Source organism: Rhopalosiphum padi, chromosome 4, assembly GCF_020882245.1.
Source record: "Rhopalosiphum padi isolate XX-2018 chromosome 4, ASM2088224v1, whole genome shotgun sequence".
In the NCBI taxonomy this organism is placed as follows: domain Eukaryota; kingdom Metazoa; phylum Arthropoda; class Insecta; order Hemiptera; family Aphididae; genus Rhopalosiphum; species Rhopalosiphum padi.
In genome coordinates this window covers 21,142,689-21,159,754 of record NC_083600.1, presented here as the reverse complement: position 1 = coordinate 21,159,754, position 17,066 = coordinate 21,142,689, and the positions used below count along the sequence as shown (strand labels likewise).

The 17,066-nt window shown below is 29.3% G+C and overlaps 1 protein-coding gene across 1 annotated transcript; it reads right to left on the bottom strand.

Moving 5' to 3' along the window:
• Positions 1-2,415: 2,415 nt before the first annotated feature.
• On the bottom strand, positions 2,416-9,960 carry LOC132930305 (activating signal cointegrator 1 complex subunit 2 homolog). Its single transcript, XM_060996096.1, has 4 exons — positions 9,810-9,960; positions 9,415-9,524; positions 8,879-8,999; positions 2,416-2,764 (listed from the first exon to the last, which is right to left on the bottom strand). The coding sequence occupies exons 1-4, from the start codon at positions 9,840-9,842 to the stop codon at positions 2,495-2,497; spliced, it is 534 nt and encodes a 177-aa protein (XP_060852079.1). The 5' UTR covers positions 9,843-9,960; the 3' UTR covers positions 2,416-2,494.
• Between the last annotated feature and the right edge of the window lie 7,106 nt (positions 9,961-17,066).

Here is a 17,066-nt window from a genome sequence, read left to right as displayed (position 1 = left end):
AGAAAATAATAATCATCGTCCCGGGTAAAAGTTCCGGTGACTTACGACAACACCTATACCGTATATTATTACATTATATAGTACAAAATAATAATGTGAACAATACTTATCATCACGTATTTACGATGCTGCACATAATATACACATGTGGAACACGATATACACTCGCTTGTGTATGCGTCTTGTGTGTGTGTGTGTGCGTGTGTGTGTATAGATAATGGGATGGGTACGGGTACATATAATATATGTTATAAGCAAGACGTGCACACTCTGTACACCTATACTTAAATGCACCTATATGTATTATACATACCACGACTGCGGTATATGTAGGTACACGGTGCATATATAAACCACACACTACTGTTGCTGCTGCTGATGACGCTGCTGCGTATCACGTGCATTCCGATCACGTTTCCCGATACGGAACGGTCATCGTTTCTGCACAGAGACCGCGACGGCGACGAAGACGACATTCGACCTCCGCCGGATCGATTCTTACGTAAAAAGGAAAAAAATACTCATTTAATTTTTTTCTTTTATTTCGCGCGTCGGTTGGTATTCTATCATTATCGTTACGGGTATTTTCTTTTTCGCTCTGACGCGCGCGCGCACACGTCGATTGTCGTTTCTCCGAGTTTTTGGATTCTCGTACCTCCGCATAATAGTTTATATACACATGTACATTAATATAATAATGTTTAATATTTTATTATATTATTAATTGGCGTGCCTGTCGCCCGGAGCGCGGCCGACACCGGCACCGCACCGCTTTCGCTGTTCCCCGGGAGAGATGTGCGCGCGTAAACGATTGTATTTTTATTTCATATATATTTTATATTTTTTCATACATAAACGTCTTTCCGGTATACCCATGTTATCTTTCTCCGCGATACGCGCCGTACGCACAGCGGAGATTTATTGCTTTGGACGCGCGAACGACGGTACCTATATTTTTATTATTTTTTTTGTTGTTGTCGATGTCGTCGTCGGTTTTTTTAATCCTTCAATTACTTTTTACGACGCCATAATTTCGATCTCGTCGCCCGAAACACTGAATTTATACGCGTATAATGTATGTGAGTATACGTGTACACACATTACATTATATCAGTGTGTAATAATTGGTTAATAAAAAAAAAAAAATAGTTGGTATATGGTCGATTAATACGATCATAACGCCCGAGCAAGGTATACACATTTTTATCTACAAGTATCTGTTCGTAAATGAACACAAACATTATATATATAAATAATGTAGTACTGTAGTGTGTACGTTATTTGATGCGTACCTATACCGGAACTGAAAAATACGTAAATATTCCCCAAACGAGTCACGATTTTATTTTGTTTTCAGTAGGACCTATTTACGTATACCTATCTATTATAATTTATTATATAGCCAAAAAAATACACGTCTATTATTGTCTGCAACATTCCCCAAAACGTTTGATCGGCTGTTTGAATAATGTTATTAATTTATTAAGTGTATAGACGTATAGTGTATTAAATAGATAACTACTATCTAGACATCTAGTAAGTATGTAAGTATCTATATATATTATATGTTATTAATTTTTTTAAGGTTGACAACTACTGTATAATATAAATAATATAAGTACTATATTATTTCCATTTCTCGAGTAGTCGCGTAAACACAACTATAATATCTTATAAATGTATGCAGTATGCACATAATACCGAGAAAATATTTATGTACCACACTTCAAAATAATAGCAGAAAAGATGGAATTAAATGTTTTATATTTTTTGCGAAATATAGTCCTTGAGGCTTTTCATCTTTTATTCACAAATCATTTACTGAAACTTGTACCATATTGATAAAGATAATTTCAAAATCTAATAAGTTCTATACAATATTATTATATAAGAAACAAATGATCTTGAAAGTATAATATTGTGATCATATTTCATACTTTACCTTTATTATTTATTTTTTTAGTACCTATTTTTTAAAATTTTAATCACCCTTCTACGATAATATTATTAACAATATTTTTTAATAATATTTTAATTTAAAAGGAAATTAGTGATGAAAACTAATGTATGTATAGTGATTCTTGTTATTAAAAACGATAATCTCAATTTAAAATGTACAAAATGTAGATATAACCTTCTAAAAATGTCTCCACAGCCGTTGAAATCCTCTAATTTTCGAACATTCTGTTCTTACAAGTATTATCATTCCAGTGACGCCAGAAAACAGCTGAATAAAAAATAATGCCATGACATCTTATTCGATTAAAATAAATACACCAGCATGTCATGAAATACCATCAATGGAAGGATTCTTAATGTATAGGTAATTATAATAGGTATAACCTAAATAGGTATAACACTTTCGCTAACAGATTGTGAAACATATTTATAACAAGTAAAAAATCAAAAAAATCATTAAAGTGAATAAATAAATAATTTAATGCTTCAATTAAAATAAATTAAATGATCAAGTTACAATAAGAAAATTATTTTCTCAATTCTCAATTGGGTAGTTTGAGAAAATAAAACGCGGTACGTCATTGTTGGAGAGGTCGGATGGCGCCTGAGTTGAAGGCCCGTATTGCTGTTGTGATTGTTGTGGTTGGTGGTGTTGTGGTTGTGGTCGTTGTTGTGGTTGAGGCTGCTGCTGTTGTTGTGGTTGTTGTTGTTGATGCTGTTGTAAATGTTCACCCTTACGTACTGGACACAGGCACGGTACCCATTTCACGTCAGAGCTAAAATGAGTTTCAAAGATAGATTGCAACTGAAAAAAAAACATTTGTACAATAAACTAAAGATATTCTTTATAATATATACCTCAGTTAACAATAGTAATATTAAGGCAGGTCACGCAATTAAACTTTTGTATAAATATGGTACCGTGAACTTCCAAGAAAAGTACCTCTTTTACCTATTTTTTTTTACTTATTTGTAATGCAAATAAATTATTTGAAATAATTAAACAACAAAAAAAACAAAACCTTAAACGGTTTATAATATTACATTCTTTATAAACAGAAAGTACCGCAATAGTTTAAATAATAACGATTTATAAATATAAAAACAATTAACGGGGAAAAAGTGAAAATGGCTAGTATAGTAACATGACTATTTACATACTCGTATACTTCTGACAATACCTATTAAACGCACACATAGGTACATATTACAATATCCATAATATAGCATTCGTATATAAGTGCGTACTTTGTACAACTATAGAAATCACACTTTCTTTAAGAAGCTCACGGTTTTTCAGTATCATTGGAAAAAAATTGTAAAAAAATAGGTAAATAAAAAATAAATAGAAGTTTACAGACGGAGATTGCAGGTGTTGTTCGGAGAAAAATAAATATCCAATCCGGTCATAAATACAATAATAGTGGACCTTATGGAATCAATCGGTGGAATCGCTTGGTAGCGGCGATTTTAACGGACGATAGTAAAGAGATAGCTGTCCATCGCAGACCGTCGCGCAAAGGTAAGCACACGCCCATGTAAATTATTGTTTTTAAGTGTAGTTGCGTACAAACGATGTGCTTGCGTAATACGATAAAAAAAATGTAAATTCAAGAAAGCCAAGGTTCTTGCATTGACGGTTATTATTATTATTATTTTTTTTTTGAGGGGGGCAAGGGAAGAATTGTAATGGACTTGAAAAAATCCCGCGCAAACGACTATTGTATACAAGTGGAATGACGGACAGTATAATAATATAATAATCACAATGTATACAGTATACACATACACTACATACACATACACAAATGACACGTATATATTTATATACTAATATTACAGAAACCCATAAATATATTTCGGTCTACTGAATCCATTACCGGTGCATTGCCGCGTATATAACCCGTTCATACAGCGTACAGGTAAATTATACACTCGAGTTATAGTATACGGCTGTTATACGAACGGATATATGATGTGAAATTCTGGAGGGAAAACTCGATAATATATTGATATGTACCAGTGCTTACCTATAAATAGTATATATATAATATTACGAAACGCGCAATGCCGCTATAATATATACCCCGAGGATGCTGCAGCGAGTGTATCAATTTACGACAGTCATAACGCGACTAAGTGTGCTTCGATATACGTATACATTGTATAGATACGATGAGAATTGTCAAGATCTCGTAAAATGTAATGTAGTAACAAGTGGATATATTACGACAACGACTAGTCGACGTCGTTACAGTAATGTCACGCATGTATGGGAGGAATTCTTTTTTGATTGTACAGGAATAAAAACTAAACACATAGTTAGACAATTTGTTTAGCATACAAATATAAGTATGTGTAAGGTTTGCCCGTGAAGATAGATGAAGCCGCTGTGTTGAAAATTCGATGTTTACGTAGGTAGTACACTATATTTGATAACTTCATATCATTTTTTGTTTAAGATTTCATGTGTCTAAACGACTCTCTAGTAAATTGTAGAATAAATTATTTGCATATTGTGCTTGAGTCGGAAAAAAAATGCGAATGATATAGTCTATATGTATATAGACATTAGACAATCAAAATTAGCGTTCCTGATGATTTAATGATTTATTATACCCCCCTCCTATGACTCAAACGCTCATAGACGGGTATACATAATATTAATCATTTATAAATAATATGCTGCAGGCATAATTTATTTTATGATGAGTAACAAAAAGAAAATCGATAAATAAGAACCATTGCTGGTTTTTTAAAGTGTAAAATACATTTACCTACCCATATTTAATGTACACGAAATGAGCTATATGTTAATATAAATCAAAATAAAATATTTTGATAAATGACTCGAAAAATGTATAAACATTGCTATTTTATATAACTTTCGTGTTCCAACACATTGACTGCGAATGATTTACAAATAGTTACTAAACTAAATTAATTTTTATATACTCGGAAATATCATATGGAATACCATTCGGATGGCAAGGATTCATTCGTGAAGAAAACGTTCGCGCTTATTATATTGGTCGACGCTATAATTATTATTTATTGAGGGGAATTCGAAACGTACAAACTAAAAACGTATTAATACGTAGCCTGTTTTAGTCCGATGTCGAGTACGTACCTACCTATATCATCTGTTGAGCGACTTCGCGTTTTACATTAATATTTAAAAGACTTTTAACCGCTCCCCGAATATTGTAATGATTTGTGTTTCTGTAAGTAAATAAATAATACTGCAGATACTATATATTTTATCGTTTACCGCCATTCAATTATTATGATAGGTACGTTGACGATTTTTTTTTTACAAGAGGTGACAGTTTAATGACAAATCACATCCCTGAAAACGAGGACACTCGCGCGTACACGAACGCACAGCATCCGAAACAATATGCACTTGCTATTGGCGCAAACGAGCAAAAACCAGTAGATTTATGACGAATACAAACGTGTGCGCGCGTATGTGTGTCTGTGACGATAAACATACCGTTGGCGAAAAACCCCTCGTCGCTTTGTACCTATTCTTACGACTATAAATCTCACGGTTACAATCGGCACATCCGCGCGCGCTATCGGCGTTGAAAATAATATACGCGTATATAGAGGCATTATACGCAGATACAGATAGATAGGTATAAGCAAGTAAGGTATATATAATATCGCAGCTAGTGTACCTGCACGGACGAGAAGATATTATACCGTGTACATGTCATACGGCTCGCCGCCGGTCGTGCTCGTCGATTTCTCTCTCTCGTCGTTCAAACTCATAAGCATCTGAGCTCAGGGTTTGACCTTCGGTGTCACTTTCTTCGATCACGAACGCCGAACGGACACAACGACGCACACACACATATTATAATATGCACGCCGCACACGCGGGGGTTTCGGAAACGGTTTAAGATAATACGTATATATATAAAAGTAAGGTATACGGGAGTAAAAAAAATTACCTATGCATGAATATATATGTATACAATATAGGTACGCGTATAATATAATAGGCGCATTATAGAAAACCTCTTTCAGCTTTTTCATTCCGTTGTCTGTTTTTTCCGTTCGCGATCCTCGAACTCGATAAACTGCCGTGTACGTACCCACGGCGTTCACGTATCGAGCTTGTTACATACAGGTACACACGAAAACACGTATGAAGCGCGGCGCCCCGACAGGTGAGACGACGATGGCAGCAACATCACTATAATATCATATGACGTGTAGGGTGTGCTCTGCGCACGTATAAGAACACAGACGACCAATAAATATTGAATGGCCAGCGAGATTTTCGAAATGCGTTTACACGACGACATTTTCATTTAAATGAAACGTAAAAAATATGATTTTAAAGCGTGCATCTATAATTTGACAATATAATACTATACGCGTGTAAATAACTCATTTGATGAATAATGGTGATAATAATATAATTAAATAGGAAAACTAGATAAAAAAGAATATTTTGAATTATTTTTTGAGTGTCGTTCTTCGAATCTTAAATGTTTTAAATTAAAATGATTTCCTACCCATAATCAGGACAATCAGGTCAGTCTGATTGCCGGTAAACCCGAGGTTAACTAGTTGAACCTAAGATATACACTTAAGATTTTTAAAGCTTAAAACGGTATTTTATTCGATCTTTTACCTATGCAGATTACTTCTACCAGCCTAGAATAGCTAGATACTTAGATATATGAAATGTATTAATAATTATTAATTATATCGTATTCTCAATAATCTAAATACAAAAAATTTGGAAAAAAATTATCAGCACGCTTACATCGTAAAGGCCGATTAATTACAAATTTAGTGTGATTATCTTCATATACCATAATTAATTTGTAATCATTATCTGAATTTAACTCCTTGTCAATTAAATCAATTTCACACTGATAGTCAATTCTATGGTGTAAAATTGATTTAACGATGAGTCTCTTTCTCGGCATATTATACTGTTTATTCGGATGATCTTGATTTTCCTTGAAAAAAAATGGTCATGTATCATATAAGTTTATGATTTTTATGATTCTATTTTATATTTATTTTATAACGTGAAATCCTAGTCACATAATATTTTGCTAGTTCTCCCTATCTGCTTTTCTCAAAGGTTAAATAATTATTTTTTAAGTATTTGAATGGTGAATTTATATCTACGTAGTACGTAATATAATATGTATTATATTAATATTTATTACACTATTTCATATAACCTCATATAACCTATAGGTATAAATTGTCATTGTTGTTAAAAATAATTATAAAATATATGACATTATTTTTCATATTATTGATAACGAATTTTTTACAAAGTAGTACTTTGAAAGTACTTCAATTTTTAATTGATTTTTAAGACAGAAGAAATGAAATATAACATCCTGTTTTACTGATAATTGATCTTTCGATATTAGCTTATATATTATATAATATATATATATATATATAACTCTTACATAATACATCGATCGATATATTTTTAGGATTTGTATTTGGTTTTTAACTTATTTATTTAATTAATTGATTAGAACGGCTTCCTTTAGAACAAGTTTAACTTTTAAAGACTACTACAGTATTTTACAATGTGTTGATTATTATCGTTGCAAGATAAATATTATTATTAAAATTAATTATAAAATAAAAAAATTATAAAAGCAACTAATAAAACATATTATAAAAACTACATTTAATATTTAAATATTGTATTGATCATAATATTTTCGTTTTGCTATACCGTATTATTTATCAAACTAGTATAGACTTAAAAATAATTTTGCAGTTTTTATCGGCTAAAAAATATCTAAGAATGAACAATAATTATTATATTATGGATCACTAATACAAACGTCGACAATAATTACGATGCATGATTAAAAAATTATAACAGTATAATAATTGTATAACATGTACAATTTAAACTATTTAAATCTCTTTTTAACTTTAAAGTTCCTTAATTGGCAGTTTAAGATTTCAACTAGCTATACTATAATGTTTAGTTTACTAACATCTATGTAGTATGTACACATTGTACACGTATTGCGCTTATACGCGATGTGTAATTCGCATATTAGCAGCACATTACTCAGAACGTAATTAATAGTCGGCAGTAAGTTTCACGCTATGCACGCGTGTGATTAACATGCACGACTGATCAAAATTAAAATTGAATTAAATTACATGCTTAATTAATGAACGACAAAACATTTTAACAACTTATTCGATGACTTGATCCATTTAAATCAAATGTAAATTCACTCGTCACGTGGTGGGTACAACTACTTAGAACACGAATAAATGCCAAGTAAATTATGTATAATCATATATTAGACTGTCAAGCCAAATACATAAGGAACTTTATCGAATAATAATAAGAAGAAATTACAACGGTGTAAATTATAAATATTGATAATCGATAAATAAATATTATTTTTACCTAGTCTTATTTACTAAACATAGGGTGACCCAAAATTGCTTCTGTCTAATCTGTTTTAGTTAATAAACCTATTTTAAATTGTTAAGTACTAATCCGCTTTATCTTATATTTTTAATTAATCATTAAATAGAATTAAAAATATCTAGAAAATACTATCTATAGTAAAAAAATACATAAAATGTTATGTATTTTTATTTCATAATATGTAGGCTGTAGCCCATTGGTGTATCGGATAAACATAATAAATCGAGGTTTTGAATTGTAGTAAAATGAAAAGATAAATAAATTAAACCATGAAAAGTATTTTAAAACTGTTCAAACACGGTTAAACTTTTAAAAGTTTCTTGAATTAATTATACAAATTACAGACAGACTTGGCTTTAATATGCTATTAAATTTTGAACAAATTTGTGACTAATTTTATTTCAATATTGTCTTTACTTTTAACTTAAATTATTTAAAAAAACAAACAAATATTATGATTATTACCTTTTGATGTATTGGTACAGGTACTGCCACAGCTACTTGATTTGGTACAGAATTTTCACTAGATTCGGCCGGCTTACGCTTCAATTGCCACCAATGTGATGTTTCTTTTTGTGGAACTGGCCTGTAGGTATAATATATTGAATTAACCAATGAAAATGTACAATTATACGATCTTTACGATTAAAATAATTATTACCGGTGCATGTCTACTACCAAATACTATATTTTATAAAGAACGAGTGTCGAGTACCTATATGCAAGTTATACTGCTGCTATACTATATTTTAATATTTTATAATTTGACTTTATAAGTATCTTGATTAAAATTTTAAAAATTTTCGTATTTATTTTTACTTACTGCAGAAGATTAGTAGGTATAGCATTAAAATTCAGATTTTTAAATTTTATAATTTTTAGGTACATGTGATAAATATGTTATTTTCGAACATAATTTTTATTACAATATATTAATTTATTTTCTATGTTAAGTTAGGTTAATAATTAAAAAAAAAAAAAATAAAAAAACAGTCACTTACCCTGATTGAAGTGCAACATTATCCAAAGGCGAAGCTGGAGTAGTTGATTTTTTTCGGGAAAACAGCGTTTGATCCGTACTTAAGACGCACAGGATTAGGATAAGGACCGCCTGTGTAACGAAAAATACATACATAATAGAATTAGTATTATATGGCTTTATAGGATATATTATAATATATAACAAAACTTTTAACGTGTGTCGTTTTATAATTATAAATATTTTATGTTTATTAAAGTAACTATACGCAAACAATTTTAAAATATCATATCTCAACACACGGTGTATTAGTGGTGCATAAAAAATACACATTTATAACATTATACATGTCAAAATAATATTTTAATATCCACATAATATGCATTATGTATACTATAAATATGAAAATCTACGTACCGTGGGGGCGACGTGTTCGGCGTTGAAATACATGACGTGAATTGTGACCAAACTACCAAAGACTCGTTTTGGACGCTACCAACCCTATTTATATAGGCACGGATAAAAAGGTAGTGGTAGTCCCACTGCCTAGTGCACCCGTAGGATAAGAAGACGAGGGTTACGAGGGTTATGAGAGATACAAGGAGGAGATGTGCGGTGTCGGTGCATCAAACACGAACCCGAAGCGGATAATAATTATCTACTTCAGTGGAAACAGGAATTAAAACGAGATCGACGAACTGCAGTGTTACCTATATAATACATATATTATATATATAGATATATATTTACCTATAATAAGGGTACGTTTATTTTCTCCCATTTCCCCTTGTCTTGGTCATATATGCGTATAAGTACACGCGCATTTCGTCTGAACTAACTTTGTGGTTCTACCGCATTCCTGAATTGTTTAATAACTATTTTTTTATTTTTTTTACAGGAACTCCTCGAAGAATCTAATAATGCATGTATGTATGTGTGCGTGTGTTAAAAACAGCTTCTTTTTAAAGTTAATTCAGTATAGTGTAAAAGCTATAAAAAAAATGATAAAGATGATTTAGAAAAAAATAAGAATAATGCGGCGGGAACACCTCTTGTGTAATATACATTTATTTTGTAAGTATAGAAAATAAAAAAATATTAAATAACGATGATGGACGTAGCTGTTTTTGAATATTTTGTAATCTTCGTTTGTAATAAATACACTATTTCTGTTACCAATGTAAATTTTTAAAATTAAAGAAATTGTTTGTTGTAGGACGTCAGTGATGACACAGGACACAGTATACCTAACTTAGATAATAATTGTTAAACATGGGTATCATTAGGACAAATCAAAATTAATGTAAAATAATCGTTTACATCTTCTAAATGAAAATAGTTAAATAATAATAGTACAAAAACGTAATATATTAAATTGTATTGTTTAAAGGGGCCGAATGTTGAACGACGATCATAGATTTTATGTTCATATATATTTATTGACAATACTTTATGCAGTTCGTTAAATCCTGAACTATGATCCACGAGAGAAATAAATCGAGTCCCGATAAAAACGCCTACTCAAAAGACCCTACTCAATTAACATATCAACATCGTTTTACGTTGGCGTTGGTCAACATCGGTCGCTACCGCCGCCGATCTGCATGCATGAAACTGTTTACTTTTTTCGTGAGTAAGACAAGTACAATACACTGTAATTAGAACATTAAAAAGGTAAGTACATTGTACAAAAATGAAAAAGAAAAGATTTATTAAAATAGCTCAATGGTTGTCAGTAGTTTATCCTAACGAATAATTAAGCTACTGAGTAAATAAATAATTTTTAATTTATTTACATGTATCCCAGGCCTTCGATAAAGTGCCTTCGTGCCACACATTTGTCAAATAGAGCAACCACATTTATGACAACGTAAACAAAATCAAAACCCAAAGTTTCTAGATAAAAATGTATTGCAAAATAAGTATATATATCTAATATATAAACATTTTTGAATACTGATGATGCGTACTGTTAAAGTATTAAGTATTTAAGTGTACTGTATTGTATACCTATTTTTAAATATAATATTACGTTAGGTACCTACCACATTAATAGTATATACCATTATACTGATATTTGAAAACAATCAAATCCGAACAAAAATTAAACTATAAATAAAATATTATGAATTGTAATATACCGTTTAAACAAAACACTTTTAATAACCATGCTATCGTTACTATTTTTTGTATCATCGCAGTATTGTACTCGAGAGGAAATAAACATTTCATATTTGCATAAACTATATTATATTATATAAATAAACAGATATACAGATATCATTATAGGATAATCGTTCATTGGTTTTTATGTCTTATGAATAAATTTTATAATAATAAAAAATTATTGTACAATAAATTAAAAACGACTGCACGCAGTTTACTAAAAACATTATCATAATGAAAGTTGAAAAACACGAAAGACCCACCACCATATTATATAGGATCGGTTACATATAAATGAAAAATAAGTACCTGCGTAATATGTATAGTAGATTGGAATCTTAATAATTTAGCGATTTTATAGAATAAAAAATATTTTAATCAAATGATTTAAATATTTTAAACATTTATTGCCCATATTATAAAATATGATATATTATCAAAAGGATAAAACCAAATTATTTATCACGTACTCGGATAGTCGGATTACGATATTATACAAAACCATTGATAGCAATGACTAATGTAACAAGTACTTATATTAAAATATAATAATTTAACTCTAGATTTTTTTGAAAAGCGTTTCTTAAACAGCGATATTTTTTTAATCCATGTAGATACAAATATATATATAATATAACACAAAAAAAATATACCTATTTAGGATTGGACTTTCAATTTTTTTTTTTTAATATTTTCATATTTGTCATTTAATTTATGGTGTCCATAGTAATTTTAAACTATAAATAATTTATATTGGATATTACTTTCTTAAGTATCTTTATTCGTCCAAAATGAATTTACTTTTTAATAGTATTATTCAACATTCAAGATCGTAGGATTACTATTTAATTGATTATACGAGTATACATTTTATATAATACCATAGGAACGCTGACCGTGAAACGCTCGATGATTCGCTAACCATATCAGTATAATAATATGTAACATTTCTGATTTCTTATACTTTTGTTGCTTGTAGTTATTTTTTTTAGTTTTCTGCGTTCTGATCTTCATTAGGATAATACGACACGCGTGCACATATTTTGCATACACGCATAGGCGTATCTAGGGGGGGGGGGGGCTTGGGGGGGCTTAGCCCCCCAGTGCGAATATTAGCCCCCCCAGAATTATAGTTGAAAACAAATAAATGTCTTATTTTCATTTAGTTTAGTGTTTTTTTTTTCTTATTAAGTATTATTATTTTTGCAGCCCCCCCGATATATTGATCACCCTACGCCTATGCATACACGTATAATAACGACAACAATATAAATACTTTTAATAATTTATAATAACAAAAATAATAATGTTTATAAAACAACAATAATATTATAATCGAATGACCGGTATATATCTACCTAGTAGCTAGGCATATACATTTGGTATTATACGTGTATATCATTACTGTCGGGTCATGCATAATATTATTACGCTGGTCGGCACCTATAATGTATACCACTATAAAGCCTAACCCTACGAATTATATGTTGACGGCTCGACCTGCACCTGTAGATGCACAGTGCGTGTATACACACACGCACCTACGCACACACACACACACAGACACACACACACACATATATATATATAGACATACCGCGTATAATATATTATATAAATTACTGTTGTTTTAATAATAGGATAAAAAATAACCCAAGAGGATAGAAAATAGAAGTACAAAAAACTAATAACGACCAAGACTGGTTTGGTTAATGGTAAATTTACATTCTTTGAGGAGAGTGCGGTAGGTAGGTACCCCAAAATGAAATCATTTTCATCATTTTTTTGAATTAGGTACCTATCCATTAAATTTAGGTATACGGAGATGTACTTTGGTCAACTGGTTTTAGAACGCCGCCGCCATCATCGCCGAGTGCGTCCTAGCTGTCGTCGTTGGTGAGAAATATGTATGTATTTTTATTACTATTATTCTTCTTCTTTATCTTTCCTGTTTTTTTTTTCATGTTAAAGCGGTTTTGAAAAAATAGCCCTTCGAGCTGGTAATTACATCGCTGTTGTGTTATTATTGATATTGTATTTACATGACAAGTGGGCGCATTTATTATGTATGTATACACGTATATGGTATATATACTGCATATAGATATATCATATATAGGTGGTAATATACACGTGTGCGAGATTTATAATATATAACTAAATTAAAAAAATCAAAAGGGTAAAATAACATTTTCTCTCGAAATAATATACACATCACGCGTACGTGTGGTTAACGGTCTGTTTTCGGTGATCACGTTGAACTTATACAATAATAACTAATAAGACTACCTAATATCCACACCTACTCATCTTACTCCATATCATTTGTTATATATGTGCGTATTATGGACCACGACGGAGGCCGCCGTTTGTGATTTAATTGAGATATTCGTTTATATATAACATGTATAATAATATGGGTGTATATAATAAATAATAATAATAATATATAAATTATATTTATGTAGACGGATTGTATAATTGGAACGCGCCGACTGGTTCAAATTGTAATATTATGTGTACACTATGTATACAGTAAGTAATTATTATTGTTATAGTCAATATCTTTCATTTATAGGCTTAACGGTACAGTTTCCTGAGCGATTTCGATGCTAGTAAAGTAGTAAATAGTATAATTTACGAATGTCTTGTTCGGTGACCGGTGATGTAACACTATATAATATTATATCTATTGTCTATATATATTACATATGAATACATGATAATATAAAATATAGGGCGATTCATCAACACTAGGTATATGTTATATATTATAAGAATATATCTTTATACATAAGAATTTTCGAGCATTGTTTTGTGCTCCAAAAATATTTTTATCCATAGCAAATAAATAAGTAATTATTAAACTAACATATCATATATTATTTTTTATTTTAATCATTTAAATAGAATTTTATCTGTAATAAATATAAGTACATGATAGCTTTATGTAGTCTGTGGATATAGATGTTTTTTTTTAAAGATTTATTGAATACTAAATATATAGTTAAATGTTAAATATTTGTTTATAACAGATGTCCCTATATAATAAAACGGGTTATGCACCTATTTTAATCTTAAAATAGGTATTTTGTAACGGTTAACTATTTGTGTTGTCATGTTAATTGGTAGGAACTTACTTTACTACAAGTTACAATCATTTATTTTATAGATTTAAATATACATTTTATTCAACGTGTTTTTTTTCACGAAATAAATATTACACATGTAATATTTAATATAATATAGTTCAGGGGTGATCAAACTTTTTTCGGCAATGATTTACTAAAAATATATTTCACCTTTGAAGATCGTTTTCCACAAAAAATAGTTTTTTTTATCGTTTAGTACCTATATAGTATATATCTATAATTATTAATAAACATACTTGTATAAATAATAAAAAATTATAATAATGAGCATTTAAAAATAAATTCTGATATGATCGACTTTGAAATTGTCCGCAATCAAGTAACAACCATTTGGCCGCTTCATATGTAGTGGGTATAATACTATAATATGTACATTATACAATAATTTATAAGATTTAATGATAGGTATTGTAACGCAATTTTGGTTTTGCTTAAAATGATTAAAGTTATACTTTTTCTAGTATAAAATTTTATTTTAATTAATTAAAATTATCAAGTATAATTATATTTATTTTCTAACACTATTTCTAGTGTTATTTTCTGTTAATGTTATTAGCTTTATAAATATATTATTATTATATATTAAGTTTAGATATTGAAACATTAACACTGTTATTATCAAAATTAAATATAATTATGCATGACTTTTTTTTTGAAAGTCATCATAGTATTATAAGCCTATAGCGGCTATAGCTTTAGTTTAAGTATCCGTAGTAAAATATTGTTATTAATTTTTTTAAATCAAATATCTATAACTACTAACATAATAAAACATAATATTATAAATATCACAATTGTTTATTTTTTAGTAGATCCTAGATAATTGTTAGTACTTATGTGATTAAAAAAGTGCAGAGAATTTGCAATACTTATTTTCTTTTTAGTTTATTTTTGATTTTGAATTAACAAAAATAAAAATATCGCGACAGAATGGCCTAAGATCTTGATGTTCGATATGCTCGTAAAAGAAACCTCTTCTTTAGCAAAAAAATATATCATAATATAATATGATTATCTATTTAGAAGTTTTATTAGTCTTTTTTCCCTTATATATATATATATCTGTATATATGTATGTAAAAATAAAAATAGATTCTGGGAACTATTAACCTGAAGTCTTCAAACATACTTAAAAGTAATAAATCAGTGGCTTTAGATTGCCTATACAAAGCGCCGTCTATCATTTATGTTATAACGCCAACACTTTATTATGTTATGTTAATTTTATTTTAATTCGAATTTCGGCTAAATGTGTATTAACATATTTCGTATAAAAATTATTATTTTTAAACTTATGAGTTATATAATTATATTTATTTATAGATATAAAAATGCGTCTTACACAGAAAAATTGATATACACAGTACTGTGATTGTACCTACTTGTATGTGACATGTAACCACCCAAGACTCATGGGTGTAGTCAGTGGCAGTGTGACCTTTTTTTACTTCACGATGTCAATATAGATGCTAAAGATAGAGCATGATCACTTAAATTGTATAAGATAAATATATTGTCATATTTTATAGCTGAGAGAGTCGTGAAGCAATGCAATGAACTCATGAAATACCCTATCATGCGGATATGAGGTGCAGCTTAAAATTATTATTTATTAGTTTATTACATATTACATGGATTTACAATTTTACATAAATATTTGAAGGGTACAGGGAAAAAATGGTAGTAGTTCATTTCTGTAATTCTTATAGGGGATCAAAAAAAAAGTATGTACTACAATCTTTCTTCGCCAGTATACCTAATTTTTTCCTTTTAATAACTATGGACTGAATGACTTTTTCACTGAATCTATTTCAACAGTCAATATTACTCCTAAATTGCTATCGAATCAATCCATAAAATAAAAATCGAAAAATGGACTACTACCGTTTATGTCAAAATGTTATATTAAAGTATGTAATTTGTCAAGGTTGGAAAAGTTAACGATTTTTTTTTAATTTGTTAAGTTGTTATTTTGAAAAGAATCAAGTTAAATTAAGTTAAAAGTTACTCATATTTTTTTCATTAACTCGTTAAGTTAAAAGTTAACTTTAAAAAGAAAGTAACTTAATTTAGTTTAAAGTTAAAATTTTCTAATTTGCAAAAATAGAAAATTCCAGACATATAATTTTGTTTATTAGATAGTTTATGTATACGCTCAAGAAAATTACGATGAAAATTTAAAATGATACATTTAAGTACCAATCAGCTATCAAAAAACCTAATTTTCTAAAATAAATCCTAAAATTTTAAATTATTTTTGCATTATTCTTCAGACGAAAATTAACTTAATTTAGATATTTTTAAATAAAATTAACTTGAAGTTAACTCATTAAAATTAAAAAAAAAAAAAACTTAT

Excerpts from the sequence above, each read along its gene's own strand:
- LOC132930305 (XM_060996096.1), bottom strand. The coding sequence starts at position 9,842 with ATGTATTTCAACGCCGAACACGTCGCCCCCACG. Across the intron at positions 9,525-9,809 it reads CCGAACACGTCGCCCCCACG|GCGGTCCTTATCCTAATCCT; the intron begins GTACGTAGATTT and ends TTCGTTACACAG. Across the intron at positions 9,000-9,414 it reads AATGTTGCACTTCAATCAGG|GCCAGTTCCACAAAAAGAAA; the intron begins GTAAGTGACTGT and ends TTATACCTACAG.